Here is an 18,948-nt window from a genome sequence, read left to right as displayed (position 1 = left end):
GGGAACACCTAGGCCCAATGCAGGCAGAGGAGGCGGAGGGAGGATGTTTGGAATGTGGTCCTCCTGTTTTTCTATGAAGAATTAACAGTATTGGGCCTGGCATGGGCACTGCTATGGAAGGCTGGAGTCCCATGGAAGACCCAGGTTCAGATTCCAGGCCTACTGGAACCGTTCCAAGCACCCATGATCCTCGCTGGCTGGCTGGGAGGCAGTGGGCCTGGGGATCATGGTGTAACACCTTGTTGAGGATATTCTCTCTCTCTCTCTCTTTCTCTCTCTCAAAAAAAAAGGGGGGGGGGCGGAGAAAGAAACTTAAAAAAAAAATCAAATAGCAGTAATGTTTGTGAGGCCTCCCTGAAACACACTAGGAGTCCTATCTGCATTGGAGTGCTAAGGAGGTGGAGGAGGAATGTGGAGAATTCAGAGTCCGGAGAGCATGGGCGGCTGGTGGGCTGGTTTCTGGGCTTAGCGAAGGGAAAGGAGAACTGGATCTGAACTAGCACAGAGTGGGAGTGGAGCTAGACTTGGGGAAAACCTTGAGTGGTGTGTGAAGGGACCTGATGGCCCCTCAGAGTGGAAGAGAGGGTAGAGGGGGCCAGGGGGCTGTTACCAGCCGTCGTGCCCAGGTCCAGAGGAGACCAGAGTGGGCCTGGCCACAGTCGCTGCTGCCCCAGCCACATCCTCGTCTGCACTGATGGGCTGAGCAGGGCCCCTGGAGCTGGTCCCAATCTGTTTCCTTCTATTCTTTGACAGGAAGCTCCGGGAGAGCCAGCCCCCGCCCCACCCCGCCCCAGCACTCCCTCTCTCTTCTCCACTATGGACAGAGCCTCCGAGGAGCAGCTGCCTGCCCGCCACGTCCCCAGCTGACATGGGCACCGTGGGAGCCACGCAGCTGTGCTGGGCCATCCTGGGCTTCCTCCTGTTCCAAGGTAAGAGACCACTTTCCTTCGGGAGCTGGTCCCCTGCATCTGGCTGGCCTGGGCACCCGCCGTCCTTCAGGACGCACATGGCCAGCTCTCCATCCCAGGCAGGCCTGAGGGAAACCCCAGAGCCTCTCCATGAAGGGGATTGGTTGGACTGGGGGGTGGTCATCACCAGGCAGGGGTAAAATAGAGAGATCATTATACTCCCTTGTGGGGAGTTTTCCAGGGTGATCTGGGGACCCTTGTAGGGGCTGGCCTCCTGGCATGTGGGAAGCAGTCGTCCGGGTGTGGGACTGAGACTGGAAAGACGGGTGTTCACAGGCCCGAGAAGCCCATGGCTGCCCTGCTGGGCCGGGTGCTCTGGCCTGGGAGCAGCACTGACCACGCTGGCCCTCTTGACTGTTCTAGCACAGCACTGTCTGCACCTTGGGCCTTTTTCTCTTCTCCTGTGAGGAGTAACAACCTGGGAATTCCAGAGCCAGACTCTAAGCTCAAATAACAGCAAGAGGGACTCAGGTTAGACAAAAGAACCATTTACCAAGGAGGACGAACTTAGCATTCTCATGGGGAGGGGGGGGCAGGCAAGATGACCCCCCAGAGGACTACCTGGAAATTGTGCCTGTCTGAGAGGACGAGCAGGGAAGCAGCTAAGAAGGGGTTCCCTAATTAGGAGCAGTTGCTGGGAACCATGAAAAACCTGGGAGATTCTGACTCACGGGGCAGCAACTTCCCTTCTGTTATCCCGTCCCCACCCCCACCTCACCTCGCAAGTCCTCAATGGAAGATTTGTGAGCCTGGGTTCAAAGCCGCAGAGAGGCTAAGGCTTGGATGGGGGTGGCCTCATGTGGTGGGGGCTGAGAGGGCCCAAGTACCAGAGTACTCTGTCTCCTGGAAGGGTCAGACATTTCTCTAAACGCACATGGTCTGGTGGTAAGCCTCTGATGCTCTCCTCACCCACCCACCACAGGATGGCGTTACATAGTTTACCTGGGGCTAAGAGACTAGGCTGCTGTGAAAATTGAAGGTGATTGTCCTGTCCCAAGGCAAGCGCCATGGTTCCCAAATGTCCTGATAAACTCTACCTGAGCCATCATCACCACCCAGGTTTCTTTCTCTCTTTCTTTCTTTTTTTAAAGAATTATTTATTTGAGGGGGGGCAGCAAGTGTCATAGTGGTTAAGGGTGCTGGATTCCCACATGGTTGACTGGGGTTCAAGTCCCAGATCTGGTGGCTTGCTCTCTAACTTCCCTGCCCCCCACGCTGTCCTTCTCTGGTCAAATTAAATAAATAAAGTTAAATAAAATAATTACTTATTTTATTTTATTCTGTTTTTATAAAGAATTATTTTATTTAATTTTATTTATTCACTTATTTGTTTTAACTTGACCAGAGAGAGACACAGAGAGAGAGAAAGGAAATGTGAGAAAGCAAGACATCAGGTCTGGGACTTGAACCGTGGTTGGCCATGTGGGAATATCCATCTTAACCACCACGCCATTTGCTAGTCCCAATAAAATAATTCTTTAAAAAAAAAAAATTATTATTTGAGACCAGCAGGTGGCGTGGTGGTTAAGATGCTGGATTTCCACATGGCTGGCTGTGGTTTGAGTCCTGGACCTAGAGACATGCTTTCTCACCTCCTCTCTCTCTTTCTCTTTGTGTCTCTCTCTGGTGAGTGCATGTATCCTGTAACAATGAAAATAATAATAATAATAAATAAAATTAAACAAATAATTCTTTTAATGAAAGAATTAATAATGATAAATAAAATGTTAGGCACCAAGTCTGGGACTCAAACCATGGTCAGCCATGCAGGAGTCTAGCACTTTAATTACCACACCACCTACTGGCCCTACCCCTTTAGGTTTCTTACATCTCTTATCCTGAGAGCTCAGAGCACTCATTAGCTCCATTATTCTGGTAGACTGAGAGATCTTTCTGAGCATATTCAGGCTTGCAAAGAGATTTGACTATGGATACACAGTGAGGGCAAACCCGAATCGGAGGATTTGAGAGAATGGGGGGAAATAAGCTAGCATTTATTGAGCACTAACTATCTGTCAGGCACTGCGTTAAGTGCTTTATATGCATTTTCTTTTCCTCACAACAGTTTATGAAGTACTAATATCACTTGCATTTTTTAAAACTTGTCAGAGGGCACACCTGCTTGCCACAGAGAGACAAAGACAGAAAGAGGGAGGGAGAAAGCACCCCCAAGTGGGTCATGGTGGTACCATAATCCTTTGTCCCCCATTTCTTCATGCTGTCAATATTTGGGGCATGCATGCACATGCACTGGTGTGTTTTTCAAGCAGCTGGGGCTGGGACTCAAGCTGCACAGTAAGCCATGTGAGGTCCAGGTCCCTTAACCAGTAGGCCATGGGACTGGCTCTGCATTTTATTTTACTTACTTACTTACTTAATTTTTAGAGAGATTTTTGCTATAGATTTTTGTGCATTCACTAGAGAGACAGAGAGATAGAAAGTAAGAAATCACCCTCCAAGGGTTGGCCACACCACAATCCTTTCTCCTCCATTCTCCTCTCAGGATTTTGGGCATGCACATATACACACCCGACATATGTATACTTACACTTCCAGGTCCAGGACTCAAACTGTGGTTGACTATGTGGGAGCCCAGCATCGTAACCATTATGCCATCTGCTGGTCCCTATTTATTTACCACCTTAACCACCACACCATCTGCTAGCTCATTTGCTTTATTTCTTTATTTTAGAGGTTTTTGCCATAAGGCGCGTGTGCTTGCTAGAGAAGAGAGACAGAGATAGGGACAGTGAGAGGGCAAGTGAGAAATTGCCCCCTGGGGGAATGGCCACACTGCAACCCTGTCTCTTCCATTCTCCTTCTGGGATCTTGGGCACATATGCACATGTGCCTGGTGTGATTTTCAAGGCACTGGGTCCAGGACTTGAACCATGGTTAGCCATGTGGGAGTCCAGCAACATAACTGCTACACCATCTGCTAGCCCCTGGCTTTGCGTTTTAAAGAAAAGAACAGGTCCAAGTGAGACAGTGAGTGACAGAGCCAGGACTTGAACTCTAGCCTGTTGGGCTCCAAAGTCCACGACTTTAACTACGAAGCACTACTGCTGAGGTAAACAAGTGGTGGGGGGTAGACTGGAAGGGAATGAAACAGGTAAAGATTTGGGAGGGGAGACTAAAACCAAGAAATTCCTATGGCCCAAGGTCTTTGGGCACCTGTGTACAGTGGTCAGAAGCACCCCTGCCTGTAGAAATATTCCTCCCTGAGTTCTTCTGCTCACAGAAGAATCTTAATTGTTGACACCAAGTTTGGGTCAGAGGGCAGGAGACAAAGAGAAGGCAGGCAATTAGGACGTGAAGCTTATGGCTTTGGAACTCCTCCCAAGCCATTAAATTGTTTTCTTTCTAGAAAAGTTGTGTCTTCCCACCCAAAATTAGTTAGAACCTCATCGTGCTTGGATGGTATGTAACATTTGCTCCGTCCGTAATCGATAGATGTTTTCAGAACTTGGACTTAAAGGCTCTCCCAGGGTTGTTCCCAGCTAGAAAGAGTTCCCACCAGCCTGGGGTTCCTGTAAGTTTTAGCTCCCCTCTTCACCCTGCCCAGTGATGGAATGGGACTATCAGAGATCGTGACCTGGAGAAACATAGTCCAAGTTTGGGCAAGGCTGGGCTTGGAAACTGTAATTCTAATTCATTATCCAAGGGATAGCTACTTAGGGGAAGGTAGTAGCGTAAAGAAAATAAACAGACCACAGACTGCCACAAGCTGGAGTGGGCCCCTGGCACCCAGCCGCCTCTGTCTGCACAGGCCCAGCTTGGTGCTTCCCTGACCGTGAGAGGCCAAGGCAGAGGAGGGCCAGGCCAGAGGCTGTGGGGAGCCCAGCGGAGGAACGGGAACCCAGCTGGGCGGCTCCACTTCCCCACGTTGTTTTCCTTTCACATTGTTCGCAGGTTTCGAGAATGATTTCATTGTGGAAAATGAGCAAACACAACCTGACCTTTCAGGTCCCACAGATGCAGCAGGACACGCACAGAGGAGCACACGGCATACGCACACATCTTCAGAGGCCCACAGTCATACCTGGGTACACAGCCAAGCCCATGAGGGCTTCTGACTGGGGCCGCCTGTAACCGACGCCTCTCTGGGTTTGGCCAATAATGACCATTTCCAAAGTAGCCTTTGCCCATGAGAGTGATCAGCCGCTCTCTCTGTAAGCCTCCTGCTTATACCTCAGAACTTGCTTCCTGTGAGGCCTCTGCCTCCAGCTGGGGGAAGGCAGAGAGAGCCCAGCTACAAACCCTAATCCCCAACCACATCTCGTTCACCACTTCCCATCTCTTCCTCTTTTTTTTGAATTATTTGTTTAATTTTATTTATTTATTTATTATTTAATGTAACCAGAGAGAGAGGAAAAGGGAAAGTGAGAAAGCAAACTGCTAGATCTGAGACTTGAACCACGGCCGGCCATGTGGGAGTCCAGTGCCTTAACTACCACACCACCTGCCCTCCCCCCCGTCTCTTTCTCTTGAGGCACGGTCAGGATGACAGTCTTCCCAGCAGTAGTGTAGGGTAAACATTAGCCTAGAGCCCTGGCATCCTGAGTCCTTGTCTAGACGTGGCAGGTCATCTACCCTCTGTCCTTGGCATGGCACTGGTTTAAAACCTTCCCCTGACCTGGTGTCGGTTTGGTATAATATCTGTGTAGGACTGAAGAGACAGGAAAGAACTTTGGGATGCTGGACCATGAGTTGGTGATTGGTGCCATTGTGTCACAGGCTCCATGAGCTAAGCCCACCTCCTTTACCCTTTGGCTGCCAACTGGGCCTGCCCTCCAGTGTGGGAGGCTTAGGAAACCAAAGGCCTGAGTTCCTCCACGGGCTCTGTGAAGTCAGGAGAGTTACCAAGCTAACCAATATGTTTTGCTTTCTCTTACAGGCCGCAACTCCCAGCCCGTCACAACCCAGACCTCTAGCCCTCAGGGTAAGGATGAACACACAGGGCCTGCCCCCGCTTTTAGGCAGAAGTTTAGGAAGGGTGGAAGAAGCTTAGGCCAGTTCAGCACTGACTTCAGGTGTGGGACTGAGGCCAGAGATCCCAGGAGCTCATTTTCCCAGAGGATGAGTGCATCAAGATTTGCCCAATCTCTTAATGATATGCCTTGAAAAAGGAGGGGGATGGATAGTAGGAGGCAGGGAGGTAGTTAAGGGAGCAAGACTCCAAAACACCAGAAATAGGGAAGAAGAGGGAGGCAGAGCAGAAAAGGCAGCAGACTCCTCAGCCTTAGACGATCTGTTTCAGGAGCCTTCAGCAGCCCGAGTCTGACCACCGAGCCTGTTTCCCCCAGCACAGGTGAGTGAGCGTGGTTCCGCAGGGGCTGCTCTCCCATCTCACTCATCTGCCCATCCCGAGCCATTCAAACCCGCTTGGAGACCAAGGTTTCTTGGATGGGTGAGGGAGTGATGTCACCAAACCTCCCCACCTCCAACCTCTGTCTTTGCAGGAAACCTCCCTTCTTCAGAGCCTAATAGACCAAGCCCTCTGCCAAGGACTGGCAGCTCAGGTACTCCGCCATTCAGACTGCAAATGCCAGCCAGGGAGGGCCTGGTGAGGAGCCAGACACTGTTTCCGCTCTAATGGAGAATATGGACCAGTGCAGGACCAGCAGAAAACAGAACCTCATTTGAAATTACAAAGCAGGGTGGGAAGGGCTGTGATGGGCATCAGCAGAAGGTGTGGTGGGAGCCCAGACAGACATCTGCTACTTCAAACCTGGGGGCCAGGAAGGACGTCCCTGAGTGGGTGGTCTCCGAAGCTGAGCCTAAGAATGACTTAGAGGAACAGATGAAAATCATGAGGTGAGGGTGGGAGAGCATATTCCCAGCAGAAGGAACTACCCAGGTAAAGGTCCAGAGGTGAACCTGACAGTTTCCCTTTCTGGAATCAAAAGCAGTAAAGGAAGGGATGATTTTGTTTGAAAGAGCCTTCCCTGTACATGTGTTGGCTAAGGCCCTAAACAAGCCTATACATGCTTCCTAATCCACAGCAGCCTCAAAAAAGACCTCACAGCTCCCCGAGGTAGCGAGTACACCAGTGACACCAAAGCCAAACACCATGGATGGTCACTCCCCGACCTTGCTGGGCCTGACTCCGCCCCAGCCACAGAAGCACACGTCAGGACTTGGTAAGTACTGAGCGCAGGCCGGGTGGGGGTGAGGACCCTGGGTTATGTCTGGGTGGGTTCCTTGTTCCCGTTTTTAGGAGGGCCAGGTACTGCCCTTAAATCAGGGGTCTTGAGCCAGGCTCTTCACCAATGGCAGCGGGCTTGGGGAACAATGCAGAGGTGGTGGGGAAGAGAGTCGGGAACTTGGACCTGGTCACAAGTCGGGTAAGTTGCCTGGACTTGTGACTGACAAAGGCAGAGAGAAGTAGGCAGAAAAGAAGGGAGGCAGAAAAGGTTGGGAAAGGGCTGGACTCAGGGCAGGTTGGCCTTCACCGGGCAGCCTAGGAGAAGAGCTGCTCTGAGGGTGCCCTCCGCCTTGGCCTGCTGTTTCCTGGTGCAGGCCCAGTGCTCCAAGCAGTGGGGGCAGCGCAAGTGGAGGAACATCCGTCTGAGTGCACAAGAACGAGGAAGGAGCTGGAGGAGCATGTCTGTGACCCTGTCTCTCATCCTACCCCTTGGCTCTTTTACCTTCCCAGACTCATTTGGGAGGGGTGAGACGAGAGAAGAAAATGGAGCCCTGATCAGGCCTAAAGTATTGGGTTGTGGGAAAAGTCATGATGTGTTTTTTCTATGCGAAAATGCGTCGTGACTTCCCATAACCCAATACAGTGAGTGGAGGAGTGGAAGAAAGGGGTGGCCACAACCACTTTTGAAGAAGGCTGGGAACCAGTGTCCCTTGACTGGCAGCCTGGCTTGTTGGCTCGATGCCTGAAGATAGGTATCCGTGTCCTTCATTCCTCCCACCTGAACTCAGCGAAACACAGATGGCTCTGCCTCGCCCAGTCTAGCTTCCTGTATCTGCAACATAAATCTCTTTCCCCTGGCCCCAAGGGCTGGTGGGAAGAGTACAACCAGGGAAACATCCTGGGCCCACTTGGGTCCTGGACCCCTCCAGAACAGGTGACATGAACAACTAGCAATGCTAGTCTCCACATGACCTCACATCTCTACAACTCCAACCTCTATCCTCACAGGATGTGGTCAGAGTGACAAAGAGGAAGCCGTTTTTGTAGGGCGTGAGCTTTCTCTGCAACCTTTTACCCCGGGGGAAGCAGGAGGGAAGCAACCCCTCTCTCGCAGGCTGTGAGTCCCCTTCACTGAAGCACCTAATCTGACTCTATTTCAGACTCCTCAAAAAATGTTTCTCCCAATTCAACCACCATAAGCCTGAGGACAAGGGAAGACTTGACCATTCAGCCCAGCCCCACTTCAGAGACTGTGCTCACTGTGGCAGCATTTGGTGAGAGAGTGGGGAAGGTGGGCCTGGGGGAACCCTGTCCCAGAAACTGACTCGGACTCTGGATCTGGAAACACAAGTTGGAATCTCACCTATTCGTTCCGGAAGGGACTGGCCAACAAGGAATGCCCTGGTGGGGAGAGGGTGCTATTGGCCCTGCAGTCAGCTCTTCCTGGCTCCTCTGGGCTCCGCGTTCTTCAGGGAGGCTGGAGCCGGGCTGCAGGGCTCGCTCTGGCGGGGCCATTAGACTGAGAGCTCATTCATCAGCAGAGAAGTGGAATTCTCTTTGCTCCTTGAGCACTTGGCTGGGAAGAGGGATTCTGGACCCTTGTTGCTTCCATTTGTTGGCTCCTCTGCCTCCGCTCACCTACCCTTTTCCCTGTCCAGGTGTCATCAGCTTCATTGTCATCCTGGTGGTCGTGGTGATCATCCTAGTCGGTGTGGTCAGCCTCAGGTTTAAGTGTCGGAAGAACAAGGAGTCTGAAGGTACACATCCTGGCCTCGGGGGCCCCTTTGTCCTTCGTTGCCAGGGAGCCAGAGCAGGAGCCCAAGGCTGACGCCCAGCCTAGAGCTGAAGGAAGGAATGGCACACAAGTACCACTTGATGAGTTGGGAGGTCCCTTTGGGTGGACTTTGAGGGGAAGGCTGGACTTCTGAGTTGTGGACCCCAACCTGTGCCCTCGGATTTTTACAGATCCCCAGAAACCAGGGAGTTCCGGGCTATCTGAAAGGTAAGATAGTGAGAAGTGCAAAGGAGGGATCTCCTGTCTGACACCCCGCCACCGCCCCACTCCAAAGGGGAAGCGGTACTTCCTGCTTTCTCCACACATATATTCACACACACCACACAACCCACACCTCCCCACCGCACCCCCTCCACACCACCCCAAACCACACCTGCACACTTACACACACCACACAACCCACACCTCCCCACCGCACCCCCTCCACACTACCTCAAACCACACCTGCATGCTCACATACCACACAACCAACACCTCCCCATCGTACCCCCTCACACCACCCCAAACCACACCTGCACACTCACACACACCACACAACCCATGCCTCCGCACCGCACCCCCTCCACACCACCCCAAACCACACCTGCATGCTCACACACACCACTCCTCACACCACACACACCCACACTGTACCACATGCATGCACCTATACACACCACCACCCCTAACCACATCTGCACACTCACATATACTAGTCCCCACACCACACAACCCATATACTCGCACACCGTACCACATACACATTATACCACCACCTCACACTACACACACCAGAAAACCCCACAACCCATACACCCCCACATATACCATACTACATACACATATACACACACTACCTGCCACACTCACACACACCACTCCCAACCCATATACACACACCATAACACATACAATGATCCCCTATACCTGCATTCACCTCCATACCCTTCCCATATTACGTAACACTACATATACACACATGTACACCATAATACACACACAACACATAATGCACTCACATATAACCCCCACACCAAACACACAACACACCCCATACCATGTGTCTGCTCAGCATGTGTGCGCACACACACACACACATACATACACACATAAATTCTGACCACCTCCACTGATGCCAGAGCTGGAGTAGGGAGGACAGGACAAACCTGAAAGAACACAAGGAAACAATCAGGTGACAGGAAATAGATAGAACTCTTCAGCGCCCAGGACTCAGCCTCCTTAATCCCTCCATGAAAAGTGTACGCATTCAGGGACCAGCAGGTGGTGTGGCAGTTAAGGCACTGGACACTCCCATGTGGCTGACCATGGTTCAAGTCCCAGACCTGGTGGCTTGCTTTCTCACTTTCCCTCTCTCTCTCTCTCTCTCTCTCTCTCTGTGTGTGTGTGTGTATGTGTGTGTGTGTGTCTCCCTCTGGTCAAATTTTTAAAAATTATTCAGATTCTAATAAAAGCAGACACACCCTCTAAGCTTCAGAAGCATTATTGAAAATCTACCATGTGCCAGACATCATGATATATATGAGAGGTCTTCAGATATTCATGGAAAGGGGCCAGCAGATGGCGTCATGCTTATGTCGCTGGACTCTCATGTAGCTGACCATGGTTCGAGTCCCAAATCCAGTGGCTTAAAACTCACACCAGGCTTAAAACTCACATGTGTGTGTACATGCCCAAAATCCTAAGAGGAGAATGGAGAAGAAGGATTGCAGCATGGCCATACCCCTCGGGGGGTCATTTCTTGCTTTCTGTCTCTTTCTCGCCCTCAGGTCAGCACGTGTCCTATAGCAAAAACCTCTCTAAAAAAAAAATCTCATGGAAAATACATATTATGAATAAATTATATGGGCATTTCTAAACTTTTTGCACCAAAATAAACTCATACTTTAATTTTATCTTCCACGAACTTTTTGTGATATTTCAAATCTGTTCAGCAATTTTTCAAGGTAGATATTACTTCATTCTATGTGGTAAATTAAAAGAAAAACAGGTGGGTCCAGCCGGTGGCATGGTGGTCAAGGTGCTGGACTCCCACACAGCCAACTATAGTTCGAATCCTGGACCTGGTGCCTTGCTTTGTACCTTCCCTCTCTCTTTCTCTCTCTCCCTGTCTCTCTCTCTTCTGAGTGCACATGCCCTATAGCAAATGAAAATAATAATAATAAATGAAATGAAATAAATAATTTTTTTAAAAAGTGGCCTAAGGAGGTTGTAACTTGACAAAGATCAAGTAACTAGTACGTCATAAAACCAAGATTTAAATACAAGTCTTGTGAACTCCAAAGTACATTCTCATTTGATTGTGGATCACCACCAAAATAAAGATTTTTTGAAACAAAGTACTAAGGTTCAACGACCCCAGCCCCACAGTTCCTTCTCTCTTGCTGCCCTCTGCCCCCTCATCTCTGTAACCCAGACTCCCTTCCTACCCCAGCTGTTCCGCAGCCAATGGAGAGAAAGACAGCATCACCCTCATCTCCATGAAGAACATCAACACGAATAACAGCAAAGGATGCCTCTCAGCGGAGAAGGTGCATTTTTCTTTTATTTTTCTTCTCCCCCCCAAGTTCACTTTCTCCGCTCTCCTCCTACCTTCAGGCTCTACTTCCTTAGCCTGAAAGGAGATACTTTCAAAGCCCTCAGCTCTTCTGCCCTCTTCCTTACCCCACCATTTCCAAGAAGTTTACCCTTCTTCATTGTTTATTTACCTTGCAGATTCTTTAAAAGCAACTCGGGACCCCACAGATCCAGGACGATGCAGCTGCTCTATAGCTGTGAGAAAGACGACCTGGGATTGGTAGAGGCAGTGAACCACATATAAATTATTTTATTGTTTCCGGTCCACTCCCGGATCTATAGGATATGAGCATTCCTCCAGATCTGGAAGCAAGCTACCAATATGACAGACTCTCCACTATGGACAGCCACTCTAGAAATACAGCCTGCTCCTCCTCCTTTTCAGTCACCAGAAAGAGGAGTTGATAGAGCAAGAACACGGAAAATGATGAGGTGGATTGGTGCTTTCTACTTTGCATTAAAATTATTTTCTATCCTGTGGTCTAATTTCTTTTAAAATCTATGCACTCATGCATATTTCTTTCTTTCTTTCTTTCTTTCTTTCTTTCTTTCTTTCTTTCTTTCTTTTTTTTCTTTTTAAGAATTATTTTATTTAGAGACCAACAGATGGAGTAATGCCTATGTTGCTGGACTCCCACATAGTCAACTGTGGTTTGAGTTCAGGACTTGGTGGCTTAAAACTCACACCAGGGACATGTGCATGCTTGCCCAAAATGCCAAGAAGAGAATGAAGAAGGGGCTGCAGAATAGCCATCTCCTCTGGAGGGGGGAGGGAGGGTGTGTGATTTCTCACTTTCTGTCCCTTTATCTCTCTCTAGAGAGCACATGCACCCAATAGCAAAAATATCTCTTTAAAAAAAGAGTCATTTAATTTTTTTTTTTTTTTTGGAGAGATTTTCACTGTAGGGCGCGTGCGCTCGCCAGACAGACAGAGAGAGACATAGAGACAGAAAGCGAGAAATCACCCCCCAGGGGGGATGGTCACACCGCAATCCCTTCTCCTCCATTCTCCTCTCGGGATCTTGGGCACGCATGCACATGCGCCCGGCATGAGTTTTAAGACACCGGGTCCGGGACACGAACCGCGGTCGACTACGTGGGAGTCCAGCGACATAGCCATTACGCTAACTGCTGGTTCCCAAAAAAGAGTCATTTAATTTTTAAAATTTATTATTATGATTTACTTGACCAGAGAGAGAGAAAGGAAAAATGAGAAAGCAAGCTGCCAGATTCAAGAATTGAACTGCTGTAAGCCATGCGGGAGTTCAGGACCTTACCCACCATGCCACCTGCTGGCCCCCCTCTCCCACGCCAAACACATTTCTTTTTCTTTCTTTCTTTCTGTCTGTCTGTCTGTCTTTCTTTCTTTCTTTCTTTCTTTCTTTTTTAGGATATGTGTGCTTGCTGGAGAGACAGAGACAGAGAGACAGAAAGTGAGACATCACCACCGGGGGGATGGCCATGTTGTAATCCCTTCTCCATTCTCTTCTTGGGATTTTGGGCGCACACACACACACACACACACACACACACATACCCAGTGTGAGTTTTAAGCCACCGGATCTGGGACTTGAATTGCGGTCAACTACGTGGGAGTCTAGTAACATAACCATTTTGCCATCTGCTGGTCTCCCTGCCCCCATGCACATTTCTTAACATAATGTTCTAGCAGCTTTGGGGCCTTATTTCCTAGACCAGGCCTGTTTGCAAGTTTCTGTCTCCATGGGCAGGTCTCTGAGAAACAAGTGGAAGACAGGAATTTTTGTCGGGTCTACTCTCTTTACCTGGTTTGTTAAGTAGGGTGGAAGTGGCAAACTAATCACCCCAACTGAGGAGAGGAAAAAGGGGTTGTGAACAGTGACCTGTTGTTACCAAGTGTGAAGTCCAGATAGTGAGAACATGAGAGGCACAACACACTGTGACCCAGAAACCCCGGAGGTGAGGGCTGCACAATGCGAGAGCACATGTCCTCTGCCTCCCCGAGGTCCTAACCATGGGATGAACACTGGGAAGCTCTGGAGCCGGTAAGTGTGTGACTTACGCAAAAACCCACCCACTTTACTTTATGCAGCTGTTATCTTTATGTCCTAGAAGTAGAATAAAGAATCACAGAATTACCATAGACATTTGAAGAGGAGAAGCAGTCAACACCCCGAGAGGAGAATGGAGAAGCAATTGTGGCATGGCCGTCCCCCCTGGGGGGGCAATTTCTCACTTTCTGTCTCTCTGATTCTCCCTGTCTCTCTGGTGGGTGCACGTGCCCTGTGAAAAAAAAAAAAAAAAAAAAAAAAGGAGGAGAGGGAGAGAGGAGATATGAGGAGATATGTTTTCTTAGTAACAGGCATGGCTACCATGATGCTGGTTTGGAAGTAAATCTTGGCTCGGAAAAATAAGGGATGAGTTGTCCGTGTGTGTCTAAGGGAGTGTTTCTTAGCATCTGTGAATCTGCAGTTCGAATCCCAGGAGGGGGCCTGTAGGTGGCATAGCGGTTAAGGCACTGGACTCCTACGTGGCTGTCCCCGGTTCAAGTAGCGGACCTGGTGGCTTGAAACTCATGCCAGGTGCATGTGTGTGTGTGCCCAAAATTGCAAAAGGAGAATGGAGGAGAAGGGATTACGGCATGGCCATCCCTCTTGGGGGAGGTGATTTTTCACTTTCTCTCTCCCCATCTTTCTCTGTCTCTCTACTGAGCACACACACCCTACAAAAAAAAAAAAAAAAAAAAGGGGAGAACACAGCTTACTCATTCTGAAGCGACAATGTTGGTATTTTCTTATGGTTTAGACTTCACAGGGTGGTATGAGAAAGACTAAAATAAAACGTTTCACTTTCCCTGTCTCATTAAAGCTGTTAAAGCAAGACTGAAGAAACCTACTGGATTCTAATTTCTTTCAGGGCTGGGTCCATACCTGCTTGTCTCTGTTGCTCCTGGGTCCACACTGCCTGGCACATCCTAGGTGGTAATATTGGCTCTTGGGTGAAGGAAATCTGATTATAAGGCTCTGCTTCAGACTTGCAGCTTGACTTTGGTGAAACCATCCCCCTTCCCTGTTTTCTTTCTTTCTTTCTTCTTCATATTTTTTTGGAGAGGTTTTTTGCTATAGGGCACATGCGCTCGCCAGAAAGACAGAGACAGAGAGAGAGAAAGTGAGTAATCACTCCCCGGGGGGATGGCCACACCGTGATCCCTTCTCCTCCATTCTCCTCTTGGGATCTTGGGCACGCACGCACACGCGCCCAGCGTGAGTTTAAGCCACCGGGTCCAGGACTCGAACCGCAGTCGGCTACATGGGAGTTCAGTGACATAGCCATTATGCTAACTGCCGGTACCCCCTTCCCTATTTTCTTACTTTGAAAGTGAGGTGAGGTGGCTGGACTATTTAGCCTTCCCTATCTTCCTGAGTTCTTTTTTTTTTAGAATATTTATTTATTTATATATTGGAGAAGTTTTTGCTATAGGGTGCATGTGCTCGTCAGAAAGACAGCAAGAGACAGAGAGACAGAAAGTGAGAAATCACCTCCAGGGCCGGGCGGGGATGGCCTCACCGCAATCCCTTCTCCTCCATTCTCCTCTTGGGATCTTGGGCACGCACGCACACGCGCCCAGCGTGAGTTTAAGCCACCGGGCCTGGGACTTGAACCATGGTCAACTACATGGGAGTCCAGCGACATAGCCATTACACCAACTGCTGCTTCCTAGAATTATTTTATTTAACTTTACTTATTTATTATTGATTTGACCAGAGAGGGACAAGAGTGGGAGAAAGAGAGAAGGAAAGTGAGAAAGCGAGCCACCAGATCTAGGACTCATAGTGTGGTCTGCCAGGTAGGAGTCCAGTGCTCTTAACCACTATGCCACCTGCTGGCCCCTCTAGTTCTTTTTTTCAATAAAAAATTTTTAAAATAATTATTTATTTGTTTAATTCCATTTGTTATTATTATTACTGTTAAAATTTGATGAGAGAGAGAGAGCAAAAGTGAGAAAACAAGCCACCAGATCTGAGATTCGAACAGCAATCAGCCATGTTGGAGTCCAGCGCTCTTAACCACCACATCATGGGGCCGGCAGGTAGCATGGTGCTTAAGGGTACTGGACTCTTACATGGTTGACTGCTGGACCTGGTGTCTTGATTTCTCACTTTCCCTTTCTCTCTTTCTTCCTCTCATTCTCCCTCTCTGGTCGAATTAAAATAAATAAAGTTAAATAAAATAATTAAACAAACAAACAAAAGCCATGCCACCTACTAGTCCCCTTAGTTCTTTTTTTAATTAATTTTTTTCTTTTGTTTTGTTTTTTGGCTATATGGTGTATGTGCTTGTGGAGGGAAGAGTAGCAAGAAAGCATCCCTAGTGGGGATGGCTTCACCATAATCCCTTCTCCTCCATTCTCTTGAGATTTTAAGCATGCACATGTGCCTGGCACGTTCTTCAAGCTGTTGGGTCCAGCCTTGAACCATGCAGCTGCCATGCCTTTGCCATCCACTGGCTGATCTTCTTTTCTAGTTCTTTTATTCTTTTTCTTTTCTTTTCTTTTTTTCCCCCATTTTTGCTATAGGGCATGTGTGCTCACCAGGGAGAAAAAGAGGAAAAGTGAGAAATGACTCCTTGAGGGGTGGAGGGGTTGGCCATGCTGCAAGTGCTCCTTCACTCTCCGCTCAGGATGTTGGACATGCATGAGCAGGCACCTGGCTTGGTTCTCAAGCTGCTGGGTCCCGTAACTGTGAAGCTGGCCACATAGGATCCATTGCCTTAACGCCCACGCCATCTGCTGGCCCACTAGTTCTTATATTCTACAGTTCAGTAAACTCTAGATGTAGGAACAATGAGCACAATCTGTTGAGTAGATTACTCTGGGTAGGAGACAGAGATAAGTCTTGGGTGACTCTGGACAAGCCTACTGTTTCCCCATGCATTAATGGGGCCGGGTGATCTCTGCCTGGCCCTGTCTACCCCATGGGCAACTAGGTGGGTAAAATGGGACAAGTGTGGAGGCACTGGGAAGTAGGAATACTAGCTGACAGCTGCAGCAGACAACACGGAGCACCTCCACCCTGGTCCCACTCCAGGACAAAGGCATGTTCCCAGCTGCTGGAGGACTGGCTGCTGAGGGCTCACAGGTGGTTGATGAATGGCTGTTGGAGAGTGGAAGTGAGGAACAAGACCTGGACTCCTAGCCTCAACTTTTCCCCCTGCCCAATTCTGTACCCTGTACTCCTCACAGCTATCGTTCTCGGGGGTACTCACTAATAAACCTTCTGCATGCAAATCTCAGCATCTCAGAGTCTGTTTCCTGGCATGCCCAATCTATGAAAGCAATACTGCAGTATTTTCTGGAGTAAGTCATATATATTTTATTTAAACCACACTGTAAAAAGCACATGACTAGCTACTTGCAGTACGAAAACCCATCACTGGAATGGAACCCTGCAGGTGACACAACAATGTCTAGAAGTACAGGATTCTGTTTGAACTGTTATTCTGACTGCCATGGGCACTTAGTTCGGCTGCTTATCATACCAGACTGATCAGGTCAAGGACATGGGTTTCACTCTTGGTAACAGTCACTGTCTCCATTCTAAGGCCACGAATTTCCCCCTGACTCTGGACAATGCCCTGTAAATGTGAGCTGCTGGTTATAAGGTATTTACATGTGGGGGGAGATGGTATGAATTGGTAGTGATATCTTTGAGTCTGAAAGGCTTTTTACCCTGATGCTGACACTATTAGCCATGTCGATTTTCCTGTTGCTAAGTAACTCTGTCCTTTGGGAAGGGGTGGAGGATGGACTCAATGCTGAATTCTGTTCCCGTGCAAACTCTGATGTATTTGAAGAGGCTCTGCAGGAGGACCCTACCATTTATGCAAATACAGGGCCCCAGCTCTGACCGGAAATCTAGCTTCCCTGAAACCGCATCTCTTCCTTTGTGTCTAGACAACAGGATGGTGACCATTTACAAGACAACTTCCTCCCTTTTTTCACACAGGACCACATGGTCCTATAAAGCAGGAACAGGTGGCAGGGTATGGGTGTCGTGTAGAATGTCCTTCTCATTCCTTCCCGATCCTATGGGGGGGAGCAACCAACAAAGCAGTTCGCGCACACAGTCACAGTCAAATGGGGGGTCGTTCTCTTTCTTTCAGTATCTTTTTTCCAGGACTGAACGGGGCAGCATCTCAATCATACAGGCATATAGAAACTTTTCTATCACAGCAAAAATGCACTACTGTTCAACAGATTTATTGATTTATTTTATAATAGAGTGTGTGTGCTTGCCAGAGACAGACAGAGGAAAAGTGAGAAGTCCCCCCTTCCCGAGAGGATAGCCACTGTAATCCCTTCTCCATTCTCTTCTTGAGATTTTGGGCACGTATGCACACATACTCAATGTGGTTTTCTTTTTCTTTCTTTTGGAGAGGTTTTTGCTATAGGGCGCATGAGCTTGCCAGAAAGACAGAGAGACAGAAAGCGAGAAATCACCCCCCAGGGGGGATGGCCACGCCACAATCTCTTCTCCATTCTCCTCTCAGGATCTTGGGCATGCATGCACACATGCCCGACGTGAGTTTTGTCACTATGAATATTCTAAATTCTTTATCTGACATTTCCGTATGGGTTTCATTGTACTATCTGAGGGTGAAGAGGAATTATTCTTTTCCCTTGGAGGAGAGGTATTTTCTTGCTTTCCCATATTTCTTGTGACCCTGAGGTGATTTCTAGTCATCTGATGGATGGTGTGTTTCTTTCTAATTCTTGAAGTTCAATCTGAGCGTTCAGAGGCATGCAGGAGGAGGTGATCTGCAATCTCTCTTCTGTTCTGTTTTCACTCTTCGTGCATCAGAATCAGTGGGAATAGAGGAATATTCTGACCCTAATCGTATTCAGATGTTTGGATCCTGTTCACTTGGACCTGTCTAGACACTTAGTGCATAGAGGCCACTAGAAGTGAATTTGGAGGAGGGACCAGCAATTAGCTTAATGGCTATGTTGCTGAACCCCCACATAGCCAATTGTGCTTTGAGTCCCGGACCCGGTGGCTTAAACTCACGCCGGGCAAATGGGCGTGTGTGCCCAAGATCCCGAGAGGAGAATGGAGGAGAAGGGATAGCAGCATGACCATTCCCCTGGGGGGAGGGGGGGTGATTTCTCACTTTCTATCTCTGTGTCTCTCTGTCTTTCTGGCGAGTGCATGCACCCTATAGCAAAAAACCTCTCCAAAAAAAAAAAAGAGAGAGAGAGATGAATCTGGAGGGGGACCAGCAGGTAGCATGGTGGTTAAGGTGCTGGACACTCCCACATGGCTGACCATGGTTCGTGTCCTGAACCGGGTGGCTTGCTTCCTCACTTTCTCTCTCTCTCTCTCTCTCATTAAGTTAAAAAATAAATGGATGAGGGAACCAGCAGTTAGCGTAATGGCTATGTCGCTGGACTCCCACGTAGTCGACCGCGGTTCGTGTCCCGGACC

General features: G+C 48.8%; 2 protein-coding genes across 3 annotated transcripts in view; both read left to right on the top strand.

Annotated features, from left to right (window-relative positions):
* Positions 1–779: 779 nt before the first annotated feature.
* On the top strand, positions 780–11,961 carry ECSCR (endothelial cell surface expressed chemotaxis and apoptosis regulator). The gene is made up of 10 exons (XM_006156188.2): positions 780–929; positions 5,866–5,910; positions 6,229–6,279; positions 6,431–6,490; positions 6,974–7,111; positions 8,277–8,390; positions 8,775–8,873; positions 9,082–9,118; positions 11,343–11,439; positions 11,624–11,961. The coding sequence occupies exons 1-10, from the start codon at positions 869–871 to the stop codon at positions 11,630–11,632; spliced, it is 711 nt and encodes a 236-aa protein (XP_006156250.1). The 5' UTR covers positions 780–868; the 3' UTR covers positions 11,633–11,961.
* Positions 11,962–16,963: 5,002 nt separating this feature from the next.
* DNAJC18 (DnaJ heat shock protein family (Hsp40) member C18) overlaps positions 16,964–18,948 on the top strand; it is a 53,548-nt gene continuing 51,563 nt past the window's right edge. Inside the window, exon 1 of one of the 2 annotated variants that reach the window (XM_006156187.2) lies at positions 16,964–17,106. The gene's annotated coding sequence lies outside the window, so the exon portion shown is untranslated. Of the gene's footprint in view, positions 17,126–18,948 lie in introns of both variants that reach the window. The other variant, XM_006156186.2, reaches the window with a different exon arrangement.

This window comes from Tupaia chinensis, unplaced genomic scaffold (genome assembly GCF_000334495.1).
Source record: "Tupaia chinensis unplaced genomic scaffold, TupChi_1.0 Scaffold000484_1, whole genome shotgun sequence".
Classification (NCBI taxonomy): domain Eukaryota; kingdom Metazoa; phylum Chordata; class Mammalia; order Scandentia; family Tupaiidae; genus Tupaia; species Tupaia belangeri.
Note: the sequence above shows the minus strand (reverse complement) of the source record. Positions and strands in the feature narration are given on the sequence as shown.